This window comes from Plecotus auritus, assembly GCF_963455305.1.
Source record: "Plecotus auritus genome assembly, chromosome: 7".
NCBI classification, from domain to species: Eukaryota; Metazoa; Chordata; class Mammalia; order Chiroptera; family Vespertilionidae; genus Plecotus; species Plecotus auritus.
This window is the reverse complement of record NC_137774.1, coordinates 48,657,978-48,681,384: the sequence shown is the minus strand read 5'-3', so window position 1 is coordinate 48,681,384 and position 23,407 is coordinate 48,657,978. Positions and strand designations below refer to the sequence as shown.

Sequence of the window (23,407 nt, the reverse complement as noted above, 5' to 3'; positions counted from 1 at the left end):
GTGAGTTAATTAAATGTCTGACCAAATATAGCAGCCTAATTCTTAAGGTGATAATTCTGTATGGCCTGAGAATGATGTTATAAATATCCACATGGCCCTTTGGCAGAAAAATGGTTTCCCACCCCTGCTCTAAAGTGAGGCCCACGGACCAGCAATGTGGGCATTACTGAGGGGGCAAGTTAGACATGCAGAGGCTGAGGCCCCACCCACACTTACTGCATCAGTACATTTTAATAAGATCCTCCAGCAATCTGTAGGTCTGATAAAATGTGAAAAGCAATGATTTAAACTCCTCCTAGCTAGCTTTCCTGACTCCTTCTCCCTCTCTCCAAACTGCTCTGCTAATTGTTGCCAAACTCACCTTCCTACCTGTCACTGCTGCTCACAGGGCTCCCTACTCCCAGCCCGAGCTCCTCTGTTATGTCTTTGTGCGCCTCGCCTCCTCCCACTGTGAGTCCTATCTGTCTGCTCTAAACCTACATTTATTTCTTAGTTCTACTTGCAGAATGCAGCACCTTCCACTTTGTAAAAACAGTGACTTTGCTTCATCGCAGTAGGTTTCACTATGATGGCTAATCCAAGCTCCTCGGCAGATACTTGGAAGCCTGCTCACACAGCCGCAGTGGACAGGTGGCACTGAGCTCAGTACTTGGGCCACAGCAATCTGGTCTCTTGCTGTCTCTTCAAAAAAAAAAATGAACTAACAATAATATTTATTTCACGTATTTCACAGAGTTGCTGCAAATAACCAAAGGTAATAGATTAGAAAGGTTGGTGACCTGGAAATATGTTCAATTAAAATTTCATTTATAACCTCTCTTTTGGAGTGGAAACATTAGCGGCTGCCCAGAGAGCAAGGGTTCAGTCAGCCAGGAAGAGCCAGTGACCAGGGAGTGTTCCTTCTTCAGGAGCTCTGACTGCGGAGTTTAACCTTAGCTCTCGGAAAGCACATTGGCACAAGATATGGGGCCTGGGCAGCCGGTGGGTTCTAGGGAGGAAACTCCCTGTTCGTTGGCTGAGGGCTGGGTTCCCAGGGCACCAGGGCCTGGGAGGGTGTCTCTTCAGCAGATGAGCCCGAGAGGCTGGGAGATCACCCTTTCCCAGCACCAGGCTGGCCCATGTGGGAGGGAGCAGCTGCTGGCATCTTCCCCCTGGGAAGCCCACTGTTTCTAGAGAAAGAGTCCCAGAGAATGGCTGGCCCCGCAGTTGCTGGGCTTTGGATAAATAACAGGATCCTTGAGGATGAAGACCCAGCAGCAGGATGCAGGGCAGTGAATGGTGAGGAGATGGGAAGTTCTTGGCAGGCGAAGCCAAGGCAGGATGAGAGTGCCTGGCCTTTTCGTTTATTTTTTCTTTCATTGATTTCTTCATTGAGTGCTTTTGTTGAGTGTCTACTATGTTCACAGTAATGTGCTGGGGGCTAAAAGGTAAATAAGAAACATCTTTCCCTCAAGAAATATAGGGAAGGACATACCCATACATTGAATTATCGCAATGTAGCCAGGGGCGCGCCAATAGAGGTGGCTGTAGGTTGTTACAGGAGGAAAAGAGGAGTGAGGCCCTGGCGTGGCCCCAGCCCCAGCATCCATATGAGCTGCATAAGAAAGGAGTAAGAGGCCAGGCTGTGAGAGGAGAGCGCAGTCTTATTTCTTGTCAGAGTTTAGAGCAATTACCAGTAGTGGGTCCAGGTTTCCAAGCCTTAAATGAACTCTCAACGAGGAGGCTAAGTTCTAGTTACACATGTAATGTTCTGGTCATTTGTGTAACATACAACACGACAGAAAAAGACATCAAGGAAGTTCCATGGAATGCCCAGGAGCTCAGCAGCCACAAAAATCCCTGCACGGCCTTCAACCAAGTACATGGAGGTGGGGACCGGCTTCCTTTTGTGAGCAGAGAAATGGCAACCAGACAGTGGCAACAGTGGATGGAAACACGGAGAACAGTTATCGGAGAAAAATGACTGGGCATGGGATGAGGAAGAGCACACAGGAGAGAGAAGAAGTGGAGAGACGATTAGGAAGTGAGTGAAGGGGGCACGGGTGTGGAAGGAAAGGTGGGTGAGGAGAAGAGAGGAAAGAGATGCCCAGAGACTGTGATGTGAGGTCCAGACAGGTAGGGGTTAAGAAGGACCCTGATCAGAGGGCACATACCTGCAAAATGACCCAGTGACCTTTCTTCGCAGCAAGATCCAGTGCGGCCTCAGCCACCACCTCCTGTCCTTGCCCCAAAGATATGTTGTGAAAGTTCCGATTGTTGAAGGTGTATCCGAGTTTTTTACCTAGGAGGAGTGTGGAGTTGTCATTACCATCTCTGTGTCTGATGATCCATGCTGTGTCATGTTCACCAGGGAGCCACACCTCCACATCACTCCCCACACTCAGGTGTGCCAGGACCCATGCCCTGAGCCTCAGAGGCTGACCCTTTCCTTCACGGAGGGCTATGCCCTCCAGCTTTCTGTTCCCAGATAGAAGGAAGCATGTCAGCCAAATGCATCCCCCACCTCCTCACTGAACCCCCGAGAATGGATGGCAGTGCGGGTGCTCTTCTCCCCAGCCTGCATTAGAAGGTCGGGCCTTGGTCCACCGCCTGGAGAGTGCTGATGTGAGAAGGCTCAAAGGGTAGCAAGCATGTGGGTGGCTCTGTCTAACCTGCTTTGTCCTCTGAATATATATTTCCCTGGAATTTTACTGGGATGTGTGGCCAGCAGGGGCAGAAGTCAGGTCATTCTGGCTTACCATACTTTATGCTGTGTAACTGCCTTCCCTACTAATCCCCACACAAAGAAGTTTTATATCATCATTTTGCATGAGTTAAGGAGGTAAGACTTGAAGGGGCTTTTCTGCATAGGCGGATGTTGTGGTGGATGTACCTGTTGGATGTTGCTGGTGTTAGGAATGGAATAAGGGAACAGCTACATCAACACAAACATCACAACCATGTCACGGAGGCAAGGCCATGCTCAGGACTTGTGTTCTCCAGCCCAAGAAAAACGATGTAAAGAAATGTCCTAATAGGATGGACCAGTTTTACTGGGACATCAGCTATTAGCCCAATACTATAAATTTTAGAGAAATTACATAATATATTTTAGGCAAAAGAATCATAAAAATGTATAATACCATGAGTAAATCATTAAGTAATTTTTCAAGAAGGTAAAGTACACAAGAGGAAAGGCAGGAAATTTTAAAAAAGAAAAACAATAAAATCTGCACTTAATTTGTTTTTGGTTTAGAGGAATGAAAATTGAATATGCAAAATATACTTGTGCTAGAAAATTTAAAGAAAACTCAATATTGGACATTACTTTTATATACTAAAAAATGTGTAGACTCTCCTTCAGCTGGTGAGGCAGAGCAGGATGAGGACTTTTTGTGGTGAGAAATAGTTATAGATTCAGCTCCGGTAAACCCAGGAAATACCCTTTTAGACTGTAAGTCCTGCTGGCAATGGATTTGATGTCAGATTTAGAACCAGGGATACAAACAACCTGTTCAGAGAAAATACCAGGATGAAAGGTGCCTGGATTACGAGATAGCCTTGCTGACATTTCCACTTACAAAAGAGCCCATTTCTTTTCTTTATTAGAAAGGGAAGGATATGGGAAAAGAGGGGCTTAAAAAAGATTAGTTTGAAAAGTACAGACCGGAGGGGCTGTTGGGGACAAAGTCCAGCACTGCTGAGGCCAGCTGGGGTCGGTTCGCATTACTCTAAGCTGGAGGCATGACACTCGGCTGAAGAGAAAGAAATGGATCTTGGAGATGATGGTGGTCGGGGTGGTGGTGGTGGTGGTGGGGGGGGGGGGGGCGGGCAGGGGAATTTGAAGGGATTTGGCCTGAACATTCAGCTAAATGTGACTGCACCACACTCAAGCCTCGCAATGTGCCAAGGCAACCTTGCAGAGACCTTCCATCTGCAACTTTGAGGCTCTTGAAATACCTTTCCGGGCCATCAGCAAGCCCCTCTAGCTAGGTACGTTCTCTTGGGGGTTCACCTTCATATTGTTTTATGCTATGGCTTCCATGCCCTGACCTTCAGTGCCTTTAACATCTCTCTCCCTTTAAATTTGTTTTATTAGACAATCTGTACTTTAAAAGGTATTCCCCCCGGTTTTTCCAGTACCATCTGGCACCATACATATTTATTACAATATTATTAACTATACTAGAGGCCCAGTGCATGAAATTCATGCATGGGGAAGCGGGGAGGAGGTCCCTCAGCCCAGCCTGCACCCTCTCCAATCTGGGACCCCTTGGACATCCCTCTCACAATCCTGGACTGCTGGCTCCTAACCGTTTGCCTGCCTGCCTGCCTGATCTCCCCTAACCTCTCTGCCTGCCTGCCTGATTGCCCCTAACCACGTCTGCCTGCCTGATTGCCCCTAACAACTTCTGCCTGCCTGCCTGATTGCCCCTAACTGCTCCCCTGCCTGCCTGATCGCCCCTAACTGCTCCCCTGCTGGCCTGATGGCCCCTAACCACCTCTGCCTTGGCCCCTGCACCCAGGACCCAGGCTTCCCTCCTCCGGCCGGCCGCAGGCCCCCGAGACCCAAGCTTCCCTCCCTCTGGTCCACTGCAGGCACCTGGGACCTGGGTCGGCCACAGGCACCTGGGATCACGGGTGGCTTCACCCAGGCCAGGCTTTTTCAGGAAGGACGTCCGGAAGGTTGTCCGGAAGACATCTGGTCTAATTAGCATATTACACTTTTATTAGTATAGATTTCCTAAACTGTACTTTACATCCCATGACTATTTGGTAACTAACGATCTGTACTTCTTAATCCCTTTACCTTTTCACCCAGTCCCCCAACATGCTTCCCCTCTGGGAAATCATCAGTTTGTTGTCTGTATCTATGAGTCTATTTCTGTTTTGCTTGTTTGTTAATCTTGTTCTTTAGATTCTACACATAAGTAAAACCATATGGTATTTGTCTTTCTCTGACTGCCTTATTTCACTCAGGATAATACACTCTAGGTCCATCCATGCTGTCACAAATGGTAATATTTAATTTTTTTTTTTTTGCTGAGTAATATTCTATTGTTATATGGACTAGAGCTTTTTTATCCACTCCTCTGTTGATGGGCACTTGGGTTACTTCCAGGTCTTGGTTATTGTAAATAATGCTGCAATGAACATAGGGGTGTATATATTCTTTTGAATTAGTGTTTGGGTTTCTTCAGATATACACTCAGAAGAGAAATTATTGGGTCATAAGAGAGTTGCATTTTTAATTTTTTGAGGACCCTCCACAGTGGCTGCACCAATCTGTATTCCAACCAACAGTGCAAAAGGGTTCCCTTTTCCCCACATTCTCATCAACACTTATTGTTTGTTGATTTATTGATGGTAGCCATTCTGACAAGTGTGAGGTGATATCTTATTGTGATTTTAATTTGCATTTCTCTGATGATTAGTGACATTGAGCATCTTTTCATATGTCTATTGGCCATCTGTATGTCTTCTTTGGAGAAGTGTCTATTTAGATTCTTTGCCCATTTTTTTAAATTAGATTGTTTGTTTTTTTGGTGTTGAGTTTTATAAGTTCTTTATAAATTTTGGATAGTAACCCCTTATCACATATATCATTGATAAATATATTCTCCCAGTCAGTGGGTTGTCTTTTCATTTTGTTAACGGTTTCCTTTGTGGTGCAAATACTTTTTAGTTTGATGTAGTCCCATTTGTTTATTTTTTCTTTTGTTTCCCTTTCCCAAGAAGATATATAATAAAAAATATTACTAAGAGAAAGTCAGAGATTTACTGCCTATGTTTTCTTTTAGGAGTTTTATGGTTTCAAGTCTTACATTTAAAGTCTTTAATCCATTTTGAGCTTATTCTTGTATATGGTGTAAGAAGATGGTCTAATTTTAATTTTTTGCATGTATCTGTCTAATTTTCCCAACACCACTTATTGAAAAGACTATCTTTATCCCATTGTATATTCTTGCCTCCTTTGTCACATATTAATTGACCATATAGGTGTGGGTTTATTTTGAGGTTCTCTATTCTATTGATCTATATGTCTGTTTTTTATGCCAGTGACATGTTGTTTTGATTACTATAGCCTAGTACTATAGTTTGATATCTGGTAGTGTGATACCTCCAACTTCCTTCTTTTTTTCTCAAGAATGCTGTAGCTATTTGGGGTCTTTTATGATTCCATATACACTTTTAGATTATTGTGTTAGTGCTGTGAAATACACTATTGTTTTTAAAAATAGCAATTGCATTGAATCTATATAGATTGCTTTGGATAGTATGGACATTTTAAAAATGTTAATTCTTCTTATCCATGAGTACAGTATATGCTTCTATTTATTTATACCTTCTTCAATTTCTTTCTTCAGTGTCTTATAATTTTCTGAGTACAGGTCTTTTATATCTTTGGTTAAATTTATTCCTAGCTATTTTATATATACAGTATCATGTCATCTGCAAATAATGACAGTTTTACTTCTTCCCCTCCAATTTGGATGCCTTTTATTTCTTCTTGTCTGATTGCTGTGGCAAGGTGTTGCAGAACTTTGTTGAATAAGCATGGTGAAAGTGGACATACCTGTCTTAAGGATAACTTTTTCATTTTTTCCCATTGAGTATGATGTCAGCTGTGGGTTTGTCAGATATGGTCTTTATTATGTTAGGTATATTCCTTCTATCCCCATTTTGCTGAGAGTTTTTATCATAAATGGGTACTGGATTTTGTCAAGTGCTTTTCCTGCATCTATTGATATGACCATATGATTTTTATCCTTTGTTTTGTTTATGTGGTGTATCACATTTATTGATTTGCAAATATTGTACCAACCTTGCATCCCAGAATAAATCCCACTTAATCATCTGTGTGATCTATTTAATGTATTGCATCTATATTCAGGACAGATATTGGCATATAATTTTCTTTCTTTGTAGTGTCTTTACCTGGTTTAGGAATTAGGATAATGCTGGCCTTGTAAAATGAGCTTGGAAATCTTCCCTTTTCTTGAATTTTTGGGAAAAGTTTGAGTAGGATAGGCATTAGTTCTTCTTTGAATGTTTAGTAAAATCACCTGTCAATCCACCCAGTCCAGTAATTTTGTTTGTTGGTAGTTTTTTTAAATTATCACTTTAATTTGATTAGTTGTAATCTGTCTGTTCAGATTTTCTGTTTATTCTTGATTCAGTTTTGGGAGATTGTATATTTCTAGGAATTTATTCATTTCTTCTAGATTGTCCAATTTGTTAGCATATAGTTGTTCATAATATTTTCTTATAATCCTTTGTTATTTCTGTGGTGTCAGTTGTTACTTCTCCTATTTCTTTTGTTATTTCTGTGGTGTCAGTTGTTACTTCTCCTATTTCTTTTTTTTTGGGGGGGGAGTTCTCTCTCTTTGATTCATGATGAATCTGATTAAAAGTTTATCAATCTTTGCTTTTCTTTTAAAAAACAAGCTCTTGGTTTCATTGATCGTTTAAAAATTTTTTAGACTACTTTATTTATTTCCTCTCTGATCTTTATTTCCTTTCTTCTACTCACTTTGGGCTTTGTTTGGTGTTCCTTTTATAGTTCCTGTAGGTGTAAGGTTAGATTGTTTATTTGAGATTTCTTGTTTCTTTTTTTTAAATTTAATAAATTTTTATTGTTCAGATTATTACAATTGTTCCTCTTTCCCCCCCCCCCCCATAGCTTCCCTCCACCCGGTTCCCACCCCACCCTCTGCCCTTACCTCCCCCACACTATCCTCATCCATAGGTCTACAATTTTTGTCCAGTCTCTTCCTGCACTCCCCACACCCCTTTCCCCCTGAGAATTGTCAGTCCACTCCATTTCTATGCCCCTGATTCTATTATATTCACCACTTTATTCTGTTCCTCAGATTTTTTATTCACTTGATTTTTAGATTCACTTGTTGATAGATATGTATTTGTTGTTCATAATTTTTATCTTTACCTTTTTCTTGTTCTTCCTCTTCTTAAAGAATATCTTTCAGCATTTCATATAATACTGGTTTGGTGGTGATGAACTCCTTTAGCTTTTTCTTATTTGTGAAGCTCTTTATCAGACCTTCAATTCTGAATAACTTTGCTGGGTAGAGTAATCTTGGTTGTAGGTTCTTGCTATTCATCACTTTGAATATTTCTTGCCACTCCCATCTGGCCTGCATAGTTTCTGTTGAGAAATCAGCTGACAATCGTATGGGTGCTCCCTTGTAGGTAATTAACTGTTTTTCTCTTGCAGCTTTTAATATTCTCTCTTTGTCTTTTGCTCTTGGCATTTTAATTATGATGTGTCTTGGTGTGATCCTCTTTGGATTCCTTTTTTTTTTGGCGTTCTGTGTGCTTCCTGGACTTGTAAGTCTATTTCTTTCACCAGGTGGGGGAAGTTTTCTGTCATTATTTCTTCCAATAGGTTTTCAGTATCTTGCTCTCTCTCTTCTTCTGGCACCCCCATAATTCTGATGTTGGTACGTTTGAAGTTGTCCCAGAGGCTCCTTACACTATCTTCAAATTTTTGGATTCTTTTTTCTTTTTGTTTTTCCGGTTGAGTGCTTTTTGCTTCTTTGTATTTCAAATCTTTGACTTGATTCTTGTGTTCCTCTAGTCTGCTGTTAGGTCTCTGTATAATATTTTTTATTTCAGTCAGTGTATGTTTAATTTCTAGTTGGTCCTTTTTCATATCCTCGAGGGTCTCGCTAAATTTATCGGCCTTTTCTAGAAAATTCTTGAAAAACCTTATAACCATGGTTTTGAACTCTATATCCAGTTGTTTGCTTTCCTCCATTTCTTTTGTTTGTGATCTGTTTCTTTGTCTCCACATTTTCGCTGCTTCCCTGAGTTGGTAGAGTAGCTTTGTGTGCTAGGTGTCCTATATGGCCCAGGGGCTCAGCCTCCCCAGTTACCTGAGGTGGACACTCTTGGTGTACCCCTTTGTGGACTGTGTGCACAGCCTTGTTGTAGTTAAGTCTTGATTGTTGTTGGTATCACTGGGAGGAATTGACCTCCAGGCTAATTGGCTGTGAGGATCAGCTGTGTCTACGCTAGGAGAACTTCTGTGTTGGAGACACCCTTATAAGACAAGACTTGCAAAATTGCAAAAGCCTCTGGGCTCAGCTTGGATGGGGCAGAGTCTCAGGGCGGAGCAGACAGCCTTGGCTTCTCATCCGCCCTGCTCTAGGAGGCCTCTGGGTCTCAGTGTCCCTTGGTAATTGCTGCAAGCACCTCTGAGAGAAAGCCTCCCTTGAGTTTTGCCTGCTGCCAGACAGTCCAGTTTCTTCCCAAATGAGTCTGGGTTCCCAGAGTCTCGCCCAGAACTGGAGTTCAGCACAGTCGGGAGCTTCTGTTTCCCTCCCGTTTGAAAAAGCCAGCTGCACACTGAGCAGTCAGTCCTCTCCACACGCATGCCTCTGGACCTCTGCCTTTCGCAGCTTCCCCGAGTCTCAGTGTGCTTTTTTCTTTTCCTGACAGTCCAGATTCCCCCCGTATGAGTCTGGGTCCCCAGGGTCTCACCCTGAACTGGAGTTCAGCGCAGTTGGGAGCTTCCGTCTCCCTTTCTTGAGGAAGCCAGCTGCGCACTCAGCCGCCAGTCCTCTCTGCACACGCGTCTCTGTACCTCAGCCTTTTGCAGTTCCTCTAAGTCTCCGTGTGCTTTTCTCTTTCCTTCTAGTTGTAGAATTTCCACTCAGCCAGCCTTCCTGTGGTTCTGGATGATGTCCGTTTTGTCTTTTAGTTGTACTTTAAAATTGTTGTGCAAGGCAGCAGTTTAGATGTTTACCTATGCCGCCATCTTGGTTTCTCCCAGATTTCTTGTTTTATTTTATTTTATTAATTTTTTTATTAAGGTATTATATGTGTACATATCTTACCATTGTCCCCCCCCCCAACCCAGATTTCTTATTTCTTGAGGTGGGTCTGTAATGATATGAATTCCCCTCTCAGGCCTGCTTTTGCTGTGTCCCGTAGATTTTGGTTTGTCATGTTCTCATTTTCATTTGTCTCAAGATACCTTTTGATTTCTTCCTTGATCTTATTGCTAGCACATTAATTGTTTAGTAACATGCTATTATGCCTCCATGCGTTTGTGTGTTTTTTAGTTATTTTCTCTTGTAATTGATTTCTAGTTTCGTATCATAGTGGTCAGAGAAGGTGCTTGATATGATTTCAATTTTCTTAAATTTATTGAAACTTGTTTTGTGTCCTAATATGTGGTCTATTCTGGAAAATATTCCATGTGCACTTGAAAATGATGTACATTCTGCTGTTTTGTGGTAAAATGCTCTGATAATATAAATTAAACCCATCTGGTCTAGTCTAAGGCCACTATTTCCTTGATGACTTTCTGTCTGCAAGATTTACCCATTGATACTGATGGGGTGTTAAAAATCACCTACTGTGATTGTATTACTGTTGACCTCTACCTTTATGTCCATCAAGATTTGCTTTACATATTTTGTTGCTCCTATGTTGTGTGCATAGGAGTTGTTGGATTGCACCCTTTATCATTATGTGGTGTCTTTATCTCTTATTACAGCCTTTGTTTTAAAGTCTATCTTGTCTGATATAAGCATTGCTTCTCTGGCTTTTTTTTTCATTTCCATTTGCAGGAAGTCTTTTTTTCACCCCTTTACTTTCAGCTGTGTGTTTCTTTTGTTCTGAGGTGAATATCTTATAGACAACATGTAGATGGTTCTTGTTTTCTTATCCATTCAGCTATCCTATGTCTTCTGATTGGAGCATTTAAGCCATTTCATTTGAAGTGATTATTGATAGATATGTATTTATTGCCATTTTATTCTTTAAAACTATGTTTTCACAGCCAGATGTTATGTGGGCTCCTCTTCCTGGCACTGGGGCTCCCTGCTGGAGAGTCTGGCGTGTGGTTGATACCCCACGCTCCTCAGAGGGGGACCTTTGTAGCTGAGATATCCCTCCTGATTCTTAGCCACAGCATGTGGGTGTAGGGCCAGCCCTTTTCGTGTCTCTGCTCTTCCTATCACTCTCAAGGTGGCTTCTGTAAATCCTTGATTATCAGTCTTCTGTTCAGCTAGTCTTCAATCAGTTATTCAGAATGACTGTTCTATATTTTAATTTTAATTCTGGTTTGGTCCTGGGAGGAGGTGAGTGCAACTTTCACTTACTCCCCCATCATCTTGGATCCTCCTATCAACTTTCCATTTGGTGGTCGCCTGAAATGGCGCCCCATTGTAAATCTTTAACATCTTCACAGTGTGCATCTAAGACCTCCAGTGTCATTTATTTTCGTTTTTTTAAAAAATCCTCAGCAGAGGATATTCTCATTGATTTTGAGAGAGAGGAAGGGTGAGAGGAAGGAAAAGAGATAGATAGATAGATAGATAGATAGATAGATAGATAGATGATAGAGTGACATCGATTGGCTGCCTCCCATGTATGCCCTGGCTGGGGATTGAACCTGCAACCTTTTTGCTGAATGGGACAATGATAAGTCAACTGAGCCACCTAGCTGGCTCAACCTCCAGTTTATTTGAAGACATTGCAACTTTTGTGGCCCCTCGTCTTAGTTCTATGTCCTGGGAGGAACGGGAACATTTTCTAGCCTTCTCCTGCCACTTACAGGCTATTTCGTCTTCACTCTCATAACCCCCGCTCCCCCCTCACACACCTTTCCCTTATAAATATGCACATGCAATGTATTATTTACTAATTTTTGTGTTCTATGCCTTCTAGCAACTTCCCAGTGTGATTCACATTTATTAAGGGCTTTGGAATTTGTTTCAAAAATCTTCCACACTTCACCATTATCCTGGTAAACTTTAAGGTCACTATGTCACCCAGCCAACATCCAGCCTCATTCTTCCTCATCTTCAAACGACTTAACTCTGTTCCATTTCTGTTACCCACTCCCAATGCCTCACTGAAATCTTATTATCACTGAGAACTGTCCCATTTCTGAAACATCATTCTTTCACATCTACTCATGATTATCATTTCCTCCAGATTGTTCACTCTCTTATTCCTTCCTCACCTATTATTTTATTTCAGTGGGATGTCCAATCCATTGGTTTCTTTATTTTTTCTAATCTTTACTTTTACCTCCCTTTTATTTTACTCTGGACCAGTAATCCTTAATTTGAACCATGATCTTACAAAATCCTTAACTGAATCACCCAGTTTCTGTAAAATCTCAACCCTGGACAAATCTACATATAAGAGAAAAAAATACATTTGGTGAATTGGTGCTATCACAAGTTCATGATTCTCCACCTCAATGTTTGGTAATCTTTCCACATCTCCAGAAGTCAGTTACATATTGCTCATTTCCTTCTTTACTTAAAATTCCTAATGAACTCCTCTGTTCTTGTGCCCAGCAGTTTGCTTTACTTGCTACTTCCTTAAGAAAACATATGCTAGTCAGTAGAAATTCCTTCAACTTACTGCTATTTTATCTGCATTTCTGCACATCCCTGTTATATGTCTATCCCTGCACATCCCCATCTCCATGGGAGATGAACCCTCTCTCTGCCTATCACTCATCATTCTCTAAATTTCATTGCTTCTTCTTTTCTTAATCTTTATCTCTGTTCAATCTCCTGCTCCCTGGCACATAAAGAAATGAGTCCCTCTCAACAAAAAAGCAACACTCCACCAATCTTGAAACCACTCCAAAAACTGTTCTTGCACCTGGCTGGTGTAGCTCAGTGGTTGAGCATCGACCTCTGAACTGGGAAGTCACAGTTCGATTCCCAGTCAGGGCACATGCAGGCTCCAGTGTGGGGTGTGCAAGAGGCAGCTGATCAATGATTCTCACTCACCATTGATATTTCTATTTTTCTCTCTCTTCCTCTCTGAAATCAATAAAAATATATTAAAAAGAAAAAATCTGTACTTGCTCCAAGCTAATCAACTTTAAATGAACTCTTAAAGAAATGAGAATGAGGCCAGGCACAACAAAAATGAGACTTTAAGCAAAGTGTTGATAATGTGCATGCAAAGACACTAACAAAAAATATTTCTTTGAACACTCCTTGTAGCAGGCCTACAATAATCTGAGTGAACTCATAGTTCTGACAGACATTGGGAAGAAGGAAAGGAGACAGTGCAAGGCAAAGTCAGTAGATACAACTTCTTTCTGAGCACAAGAGGGAAATAACAAAATTTATTTTGCCAAAGCCAGGTAATTGGACAGAGGAGGATGGAGACCAAGCAAGATCATGCAGAAGTCAGTGAAAGAAAGGCCAGAGGAGATGCCTGTACAAGGCAGAAAGGGGTGGTCCTCTGTCGGGAGGGCCAAGATGCAGCTATGCTTTGAAAGGATGACAAATAGTTGAAAAAGAAGAAGCCAACTGAGCTGCCTCAAAGAACAGACAAACCACCATCATCATTATAATGCCGGACAAACCTACTAGGCTTTTTACTTATTTTTAAATATATTTTTATTGATTTCAGAGAGGAAGGCAGAGGGAGAGAGAGAGAGATAGAAACATCAATGATGAGAGAGAATCATTGATTGGCTGCCTCCTGCACACCACCTACTGGGGGTTGAGCCCACAACTCGGGCATATGCCCTTGACCGGAATCGAACCCAGGACCCTTCAGTCCGTAGGCCGATGCTCTATACACTGAAACAAACTGACTAGGGATTCTTCATTTAATATATGTATTTACTGAGTGCCCATCACATGGGCTGGGGACTGAGGATATTCTGGTGATGACACTTAGTCCCAAGGAGCTGTCATTCTCCTAGGAAGACACAATTGTCACTAGATAATTACAATGTGACACACAAAAAGCAGGGTGCTCTAGGAGCACACAGGAGGGGAGTCTAGCACCTTGGAAATCAAGTAAGGCTTCCTGGAGGTGGTAACATCGAAATTGGTGTGTAAAGGATGAGTTAGAAGTTAGCCTGGTGAAGGGGATGCTGGAGGGGAGACAGAATGTTTGGGATATTAAATGGGTGCTGTATAGAGTATATAAAGAGGAGGGTAGGAAAATGTAGGCAGAATAATGAACCCCCAAAGATGCCCAGGTCTTAACCCCCAGAATCTGTATATATGTTACTTTATATGGCAAAGGGACTCTGCAGGTGCGATTAAATTAAAGACTTGGAGGTGGGGAGATAATCCTGGATTATGAGTAGGCCCAATAGAGTCATAATGGACTTATGAGGAAAAGAGGAAACCCATTTATCCGTTCAACCTCTAGAACTGTTATCTTAAGCCTCTAAGTTTATGGTAATTTGTTTTAGCAGCAATAGGACATTAATGATGTAAAGTAGACTGGAGAAGTAGGGAGGAACTGGAGGACTGAGTTTCCTGTAAGCCCCATAAGGAGTCTGAGCTTCATTCCGAGGGCCATGGGAGCCTGTGAAAGGATCGCACCTGTATTTCAGAATGATGGCTCCAGCTGCAATAAAGGGAGTGGGTGGTGGCGGGACAAAATCTCCTCATGAACCTGCTACTATGGATTATACCTCATAGAGCCCAGAGCAATGGTCCCTGGTGTGGGTTCAGCAAGGACCCTGATCTCTGTATGTTTAGCAAATACTGGGTATTGCTTAATGAGCCCTCAATCTGGGATAGAGAACCTGACAGATTCAAAGCGTGAAAGTGCACGGTGCTGGCTCATCCTTGGCCCCGAGAGGGTGTTTTCTCACCTTGATTTTCCACATCCTTCAGTGGGTCCACCCCTGGAGACAGGATGAAAAATATGGGAGAGGCTGGTCCTGATTCTTCAAGTGAGGTTGCAAAGTCTAATGCTCTTCCCACCACGTATTTGCTTCCTAATGTCTCCTCAACAAAATGCCTTCCAGGAAAAAAAGTACATAAACGTTTATCAGTCACAAAATACATCTGAGAAACAGGTCTATAGAAATGGAAGGATGTGCTGCAGGTCATGGGCTTGGTAGTTACGGAGCTGGGACCAACTCCAAGCCCTTCTTGAAAAGTCAGCACTTAACATCTGTGTGGCTAGTTGCCAGCTGGCACATTCAGATCAGGGCTTCTTCTGCATCCCCACCCATCCAGGCCCTCACTGACTCCTCCGTGAAGCCTGGTGTCTGGACATCCCCACCACCCCTCAGAAGACTGCCAGAACCAATGCCTTCGAAAGCTTGCAGCTGTTAAATCCTCCACACTTCACATCCCTGTGATCCTCCACCCACCATTTAAGGCTCTCCAGTCTTCTATTCCCTCATGTTCTAACATTACCTGTGTTTCTTTTCATCTTACCCCACTTACTGTGCTCCTTTCCAAAGTGTCCCATTTTACACTAAATAAAACCCTGAAGCTGCAACCACTTACTGGCCATCTGTTCCAGCTCCTGGCTTTAACTCTTCCTCAAGGACACTATTTTTCCTGTAGCCTTTCACCTGGGCTCATTCTCCTACATCTGATGTATCTCAGGAGTGGGAGGTAAGATCAGGGTCCTGCTCTCAGAGGACTATCTACACTAATAATAGAGAAACATGCAAATCGACTGTACCTCCACAACAACCATCAGCCAATCAGGAGTGAGTATGCAAATTAACCCAACAAAGATGGCGGGTTAATTTGCATATGCAGGCATGGAGTGGCCAGGCAGGGCAGGGCGGGACGCCTGCTATGAGGGGGAGGGCAGGGGACAGAGGGAGTGAAGGCTTGCAGGTTCCCGGGCCGCCAGGAGTGAGGACTTGCAGGCTCCTGGGTGGCCAGGAGCAAAGCCAGGGGAAGGAAGGCCTATTCTTGCACGAATCTTCATGCAACGGGCCTCTAGTTATTTATAAATGATTTACTTCTCTGCTCTGGCTCCACTGCAGCTCATTTCCCCTGATGTGTCACTACCATATCTGCATGTCAATGTCATCTATTGCTCCTTTGTTCACTGTACTCATTCACTGAACACTTGGCTCATGGACTTTCCATTATCTGGATGACATCAACATCCAGTGGACAATTCTCCAGGTTCTTAACAATCTTCATTTCTCCCCATGCAGCCACCCAATTCCACAGGCATGCCCTCATCCTTGTTCTTGCTTGGGAACTTTTTCTATGTCTGAAACTATATATGGAAACATCCCACCCTCTGACCAGAACTTTCTATCCTTACAGTCCTTTTAGCAATTTGCCCTTCCTTCACTTATTTTTTGTTTGTATTGGTGCCACGACAAATGCAGTATCTTGACATCCCTAGTGTTTTGTTTTGTTTTTTAATCATCCCCTTATTCTCTTTACTTCTTTCCTATCCAGTGTAGAGTCCATGGTCTGTAACTCATTTCTTTTACAACAACTTTCTTGAGGTATAATAGACATATCATAAAATTCACCCATTTTAAGTGTACTATTCAATAATTTTTAATGAAGTCACTAAATTGTACAATCTTCACCATAAACCAGTTTTAGAACAATTTCATTCTGCCGATAAGGTTTTATGCCTATTTACGTAATTGCTATTCCCACCCTCCGGCTCCAGGCAAGTACTAACTAATCTGCTTTCTGTCTCTATAAGATTGCATGGCCTGTAACTTCTAATCACTCTCTTGCCCAAACTGTGCTTCCTCTACCTAACTCATTCCAACACACCAACTTGGAATGACTGGGGCTCTGGATCAACGTAACTCTGAACCTACACCTGGGCTGTTGTATGCAGAATCATCTAATGGTGAGGACTGGTGCCGCTGTGGATGCAGGGTCTTAACTAGCTGGGCCCTCAATGCTACTTGAAATTGGCTGAATTTCCCTTGTTGTCCTTCTCTCATTTTTTCACAGATCCTATTTCAAACATTCTGCCCTCTCCTCCAATCTCCAACCCTGCCACCTCCCCCTTCCCATAAACTCAATTAAGGATCTTGCTTCCTGCTTCTCAGAGAAAATACAAGTCATCAGAGAAAATCCTTCTCAATTTTCAACCATCCTTCTATCAGCCTAACAACAGCCACACCCATCTCTTTCCCGCTTTCTGATGAGAGGGATGTTCTGCTAAGGATGGCCCTCCCATCTGTCTCTGGTCCCATCTCCTGCCACCATAGATGTGGCCAGCATCCTTCTCAGTGCTGATATTCATAAGTACCTCTTTCCAAACTGTCCACTTAGACATTAGGAAAAGACCTGGCAAATGCAGGCCTAGTGGGATTTTGGATGTTGGTATGAAGACTTCTATTACTATACACACATGGCTTTTGTGCTCAGCCCTGCTAGTTTGGTCACACTGAGATTGTGCCTGTCCTGGGCCTCCCCGTGGCTCCTTCCCTACCGCATGGCATAGGTCATCCGGTCCGGCCGCATGACCCTCATCATGCAGAGGCGCTGCAGGGCCGTCTTGCTCTTCCACTCCTGCGGGAACTTCTCCTTCTCAGGACATTCCGATTCCACGAACTTCTTCCAGCTCTTGGCAGATCCCTCAATATCCCGGTCCAGATTACAGAATTCCTCCATGTTTGAAAGAGCCTAGGGAAGTTCAGAGAATCATGCTCTGAAATGCAGTTTCTCACAGTGGAAATTTGCATTGAGTTGTGGGTTAAGCAGCGAGAAGGTATTACAGACATAATTCTGTCTCATTTATACTCTCTCCTGGAGCCTGGGATCTTCCTCCAGGTAAACTCAAGAAAGAGGAAGGATTTTGATCAGCTCACCTTTAGCAAACTGCCCCAATAATATGCAAAGTTTAGCAAAGAGAATGTTTGGAATATTATCAGAGCAGAGACTGAGCAGCACCTGCCTGCAGGGTTTTGCATGGAAAAGGGACAAGAGGGATGCCATATTTTTCTGGTCAAGGAGCCTGGACACATTAAGTGTCTGACTCCTCCCTTTCATTCCCGTATTCACTCTGCCAGCAACTCCTTGCTAAGGATTGACTTTGTATTAATGCCAACTCTAAAACTTCCATGAACCGCCAGCTTCCGTAAGTGTTGTGTCCAAATGCATAACTTGTTAATCAGATCTCTTCGTTTGATGCTTCCCTCCAATCCATCCAGTTCACCAGGGAGCCTACTGCCCTCCCAATTCTGTCCGAGCACGACTGTCCCCAACCTTGAAATGTGCCAGACTCATTCCCAACTGAATTCCTTGGTCACAAAACCATGTCAAGTCCTGTTTTCTCCACCAAATTCTAGTCCTTTCCTGTGCTGGTTCTACAAATTGTCAAAGTCCAGTTCCAAGTCAGCAACCTCCTTCATACACAACCTCTCTAACCTAGAACACATAGCTTCCCACCTTTTTTTTTGTGGAGCACAGAGTTGATATCTTTTAAAAAAATATTTTTTATTTAAAAAAAATCTTTATTGTTGGAAGTATTACATATGTCCCATTTCCCTCCCCCCCCGCCCCCCCATTGACCTCTTCTAGCCTGCCCCCACTCCCCATCCCAGGCCCTCACCATCTTATTGTCTGTGTCCATGGGTTATGCATATATTCATACAAGTTCCTTGGTTGATCTCTTCCCTCCCACCCACCCACCTCCACCTTCCCTCTGAGATTCAACAGTCTGTTCCATGCTTCTATGACTCTGGATCTATTTTTTTTCCATTCATTAAATCTTTATTGTTCAGATTATTACAGTTGTTCCTCTTCCCCCCCCCCCCCCATAGCTCCCCTCCACCCCTTTCCCACATCCTCATGCCCTTACCCCCCACCCACCATCCTCATCCATAGGTGTATGATTTTTGTCCAGTCTCTTCCCCCACGGCCTCACACCCCTTTCCCCCCTGAGGATTGTCAGTCCACTCCCTTTCTATGCCCCTGATTCTATTATATTCACCAGATTATTCTGTTCATCAGATTTTTTTTTATTCACTTGATTTTTAGATTCACTTGATAGATATGTATTTGTTGTTCATAATTTTTATCTTTACCTTTTTCTTTTTTTCCCTCTTCTTAATACCTTTCAGCATTTCATATAATACTGGTTTGGTGGTGATGAACTCCTTTAGCTTTTTCTTATCTGTGAAGCTCTTTATCTGTCCTTCAATTCTGAATGATAGCTTTGCTGGGTAGAGTAATCTTGGTTGTAGGTTCTTGCTATTCATCACTTTGAATATTTCTTGCCACTCCCATCTGGCCTGCATAGTTTTTGTTGAGAAATCAGCTGACAATCGTATGGGTGTTCCCTTGTAGGTAACTAACTGTTTTTCTCTTGCTGCTTTTAATATTCTCTCTTTGTCTTCTGCACTTGGCATTTTAATTATGATGTGTCTTGGTGTGGTCCTCTTTGGATTCCTCTTTTTGGGGGTTCTGTCTGCTTCCTGGACTTGTAAGTCTATTTCTTTCACCAGGTGGGGGAAGTTTTCTGTCATTATTTTTTCAAATAGGTTTTTAGTATCTTGCTCTCTCTCTTCTTCTGGCACCCCCATAATTCTGATGTTGGTATGCTTGAAGTTGCCCCGGAGGCTTCTTACACTATCTTCATATTTTTGAATTCTTTTTTCTTTTTGCTTTTCTGGTTGGGTGTTTTTTGCTTCTTTGTATTTCAAATCTTTGACTTGATTCTTGCGATCCTCTAGTCTGCTGTTGGATCTCTGTATATTATTCTTTATTTCAGTCAGTGTATGCTTAATTTCTAGTTGGTCCTTTTTCATATCCTCGAGGGTCTCACTAAATTTATCGGCCTTGATGAGAGAAGACGGAGGGAATAATGGCGGCGGAATAGACAGATGTGTTCCGAGCCTTGTCCCAGAGCAGAAAGAAAGAACAGCTGAGGGTCGCACAAGGAGTGTTTGTTGGCAAGTTGGGGGACAGCTGAACTCCAGAAGAAGGTGGGGGACTGCTAGACGGGTAACCCTGACCGGGCAGCCCCCACTGCAGCTGGGTCCCCTCCCGGAGCTGCGGGCTTGGAAGCGGAGTCTGCGCCATCTTGAACCGAAAAGTGGAGCTTATCGGAAGCCTGAGAATCCACAACTGCGGCACCCACGGAACAGCTGCGAGCCCCAGAACAACGCTCCCCAATTGGCACAAACACACGGGTTCAGAGGAGCTCTACACTCCACCACGGAAAGGTCAGATTTCGCCTGGGATAAGGAGAGAGAGAACTACATAACCAGACACCCAGAGAAGAGAGACCATGGGGAGACAAAGAAACAGCCCGCATATGAAAGAAAAGCAGGCATCACCAGAAAAGGAAGTAAACAAAATGGAGGCAAGCAACCTTCCAGAGAAAGAATTCAGAGAAATGGTCATAAGGTGGCTGAAAAGAATGGAAGACAAATTCGACAATATGAGCAAGAACCAAGAGGAAATGAAGAAGAACCAAGAAGAAATGAAAAATGACATCGCTGCTGTAAAGAACTCAATAGAAAGCATCAAGAGTAGACTAGAAGAAGCAGAGGGCCGCATCAGTGAGCTAGAAGACAAGATGGGAAAAAATACCCAAGTAGAGCAACTTCTAGAAAAAAAAAAATGAAAAGGCAGGAGGAGAGCCTAAGGGAACTTTGGGACAACACGAAACAAAACAACATCTGCATAATAGGGGTTCCAGAAGGAAAGGAAGCTGAGCAAGGAATAGAAAACCTCTTTGAAGAAATAATGACAGAAAATTTCCCTGATATAGGGAAGAAAAAACCCACACAAATCCAAGAAGCTCACAGAGTCCCAAACAAAATGAACCCCAAAAGACCGACGCCAAGGTACATTATAATTAAATTGGCAAACACCAACGAGAAAGTAAGAATCTTAAAAGCGGCAGGAGAGAGACAGAAAGTTACATACAAAGGAACCCCCATCAGACTAGCAACTGATTTCTCAACAGAAACTCATCAGGCCAGAAGGGAATGGAATGAAATATACAAAGTCATGCAAAGGAAGGGTCTGAATCCAAGAATACTGTACCCAGCAAGGCTGTCAATCAAAATTGAAGGTGAAATCAGGAGCTTCACAGACAAAAAAGGACTAAGGGAATTTATTACCACCAAACCAGCAATGCAAGAAATGCTAAAGGGACTGCTGTAAAAAAAAAAGAAATAGGAAGCGAAGAAGGAACACAGGGGTAAAGAATAGGAATGGCGACAAATAAGCACCTATCAATAAAAACTTTAAATGTAAATGGATTAAATGCCCCAATCAAAAGACATAGGGTAACGGATTGGATAAGAAAACACGACCCATATATCTGCTGTCTACAAGAAACCCACCTCAGAGAAAAAGACGCACACAGACTGAGGGTGAAGGGATGGAAAAAGGTTTTCCAGGCAAATGGAACTGAAAAAAAAAGCTGGGGTAGCAATACTTATATCTGACAAATTAGATCTCAAAGTGAAGGACATAACAAGAGATAAGGAAGGCCACTTCATAATACTAAAGGGAGCAATCCAACAAGAAGAAATAACTCTGGTAAACATATATGCACCCAATACAGGAGCACCCAAATACATAAATAAACTCCTGGAAGATATCAAGGGTGAGATTGACAGCAATACAATCATAGTAGGAGACTTTAATACCCCACTATCACCATTGGACAAATCCTCTAAACAAAAAATCAGCAAAGAAACATCAATCCTAAATGACTCACTAGACCAGATGGAATTAATTGACATCTTCAGAACATTTCACCCCAAAGCCACAGAATATACATTCTTCTCAAGTGCACATGGGTCATTTTCAAAGATAGACCATATGTTGGGACATAGGCAAAGTCTCTTCAAATTCAAGAAGATAGAAATCATATCAAGCATCTTCTCAGACCACAGTGGCATAAAACTGGAAATCAACTACAATAAAAACAACCCAAAGAAATCAAACACATGGAGACTAAACAGCATGCTATTAAACCATGACTGGGTTACCAGAGAGATCAAAGAAGAAATGAAAAACATCATGACAACAAATGACAATGAAAACACTACAATCCAAAATCTATGGGACACAGCGAAAGCAGTCTTGAGAGGGAAGTTTATAGCTCTACAAGCCTACTGCAAAAAACAAGAAACAGGGGTAATAAATTACCTAACCCAACAACTCAAAGAGTTAGAAAATGAGCAACAAGAAAAACCCAGTGTAAGCAGAAGGAAGGAAATAATAAAGATCAGAGCACAGATAAACGACATAGAGACCAAAGAAACAATACAAAAGATCAACAAAACCAAGAGCTGGTTCTTTGAAAGGATAAACAAGATTGATGAACCTTTAGCCAGGCTCACCAAGAAGCAAAGAGAGAGGACCCAAATAAACAAAATCAGAAATGAAAGAGGTGAAATAACAACAGATCCTGCCGAAATACAAAGGATTGTTAAAAAATACTACGAACAACTCTATTCCAACAAACTGGACAACCTGGAGGAAATGGACATATTCCTAGAAAAATATAACCTTCCAAAACTTAATCAGGAAGAATCTAAACAGCTCAACATGCCAGTAACTATGGAAGAAATCGAAGCAGTCATCAAAGAGCTTCCGGCAAACAAAAGTCCGGGGCCAGAAGGCTTCACAGGAGAGTTTTACCAAACATTCAAGGAAGAACTAAAACCTATCCTCCTCAGACTATTCCAAAAAATTCAAGAGGAAGGAACCCTTCCAAGCTCCTTCTATGAAGCCAGCATCACCCTAATACCAAAACCAGATAAAGACAACACAATGAAGGAGAATTACAGGCCAATATCCCTCATGAATGTAGATGCCGAAATCCTCAACAAAATTCTAGCAAATCGGATCCAGCAGTACATCAGAAAGATCATACACCATGACAAGTAGGGTTTATCCCAGGAATGCAAGGATGGTACAATATCCGCAAATCAATAAATGTGATACATCACATAAACAAATTGAGAGATAAAAATCACATAGTCATATCAATTGATGCAGAAAAAGCATTTGACAAAATCCAACACCCTTTCTTGATAAAAACTCTCAACAAGTGGGGATAGAAGGATCATACCTCAACATAATAAAAGCTATATATGATAAACCCACAGCTAACATCATACTCAATGGGCAAAAACTAAAACCGTTCCCCCTAAGAACAGGAACAAGACAGGGATGCCCACTCTCACCATTCCTGTTTGACATAGTACTGGAAGTATTAGCCACTGCAATTAGACAAGAAGAAGAAATAAAAGCATCCAAATTGGAAAAGAAGAAGTAAAGCTGTCCTTATTTGCAGATGACATGATATTGTACATAAAAAACCTGAAAGACTCCATCAAAAAACTAACAGACTTAATAAATGAATTCGGCAATGTAGCAGGATACAAAATTAACGCCAAGAAATCTATGGCATTTCTATACACCAACAGTGAACTTACAGAAAGAGAGACTAAAAAAGCAATCCCATTTACCATTACACCAAAAAAATTAAGATACCTAGGAATAAACTTAACTAAGGAGGTATATGCGGAAAACTACAGGACACTGAAAAAAGAGATAGAGGAAGATGTAAACAGATGGAAGAACATACCATGTTCATGGATTGGTAGAATCAACATCATTAAAATGTCCATATTACCCAAAGCAATCTATAGATTCAATGCACTCCCCATTAAAATACCAACGGCATA

The 23,407-nt window shown here is 42.2% G+C and overlaps 1 protein-coding gene across 1 annotated transcript in view; it reads right to left on the bottom strand.

The window, feature by feature from the left end:
* Nucleotides 1-23,407, bottom strand: part of DNAH9 (dynein axonemal heavy chain 9) — a 362,400-nt gene that overhangs the window by 27,128 nt on the left and 311,865 nt on the right. Inside the window, exons 60-62 of the mRNA XM_080680625.1 lie at nucleotides 17,179-17,372; nucleotides 14,606-14,754; nucleotides 2,154-2,281 (exon numbers count right to left, since the gene is read on the bottom strand). Of these exons, the coding sequence (XP_080536751.1) occupies nucleotides 2,154-2,281; nucleotides 14,606-14,754; nucleotides 17,179-17,372 (471 nt within the window). The remainder of the gene's footprint in view (nucleotides 1-2,153; nucleotides 2,282-14,605; nucleotides 14,755-17,178; nucleotides 17,373-23,407) is intronic.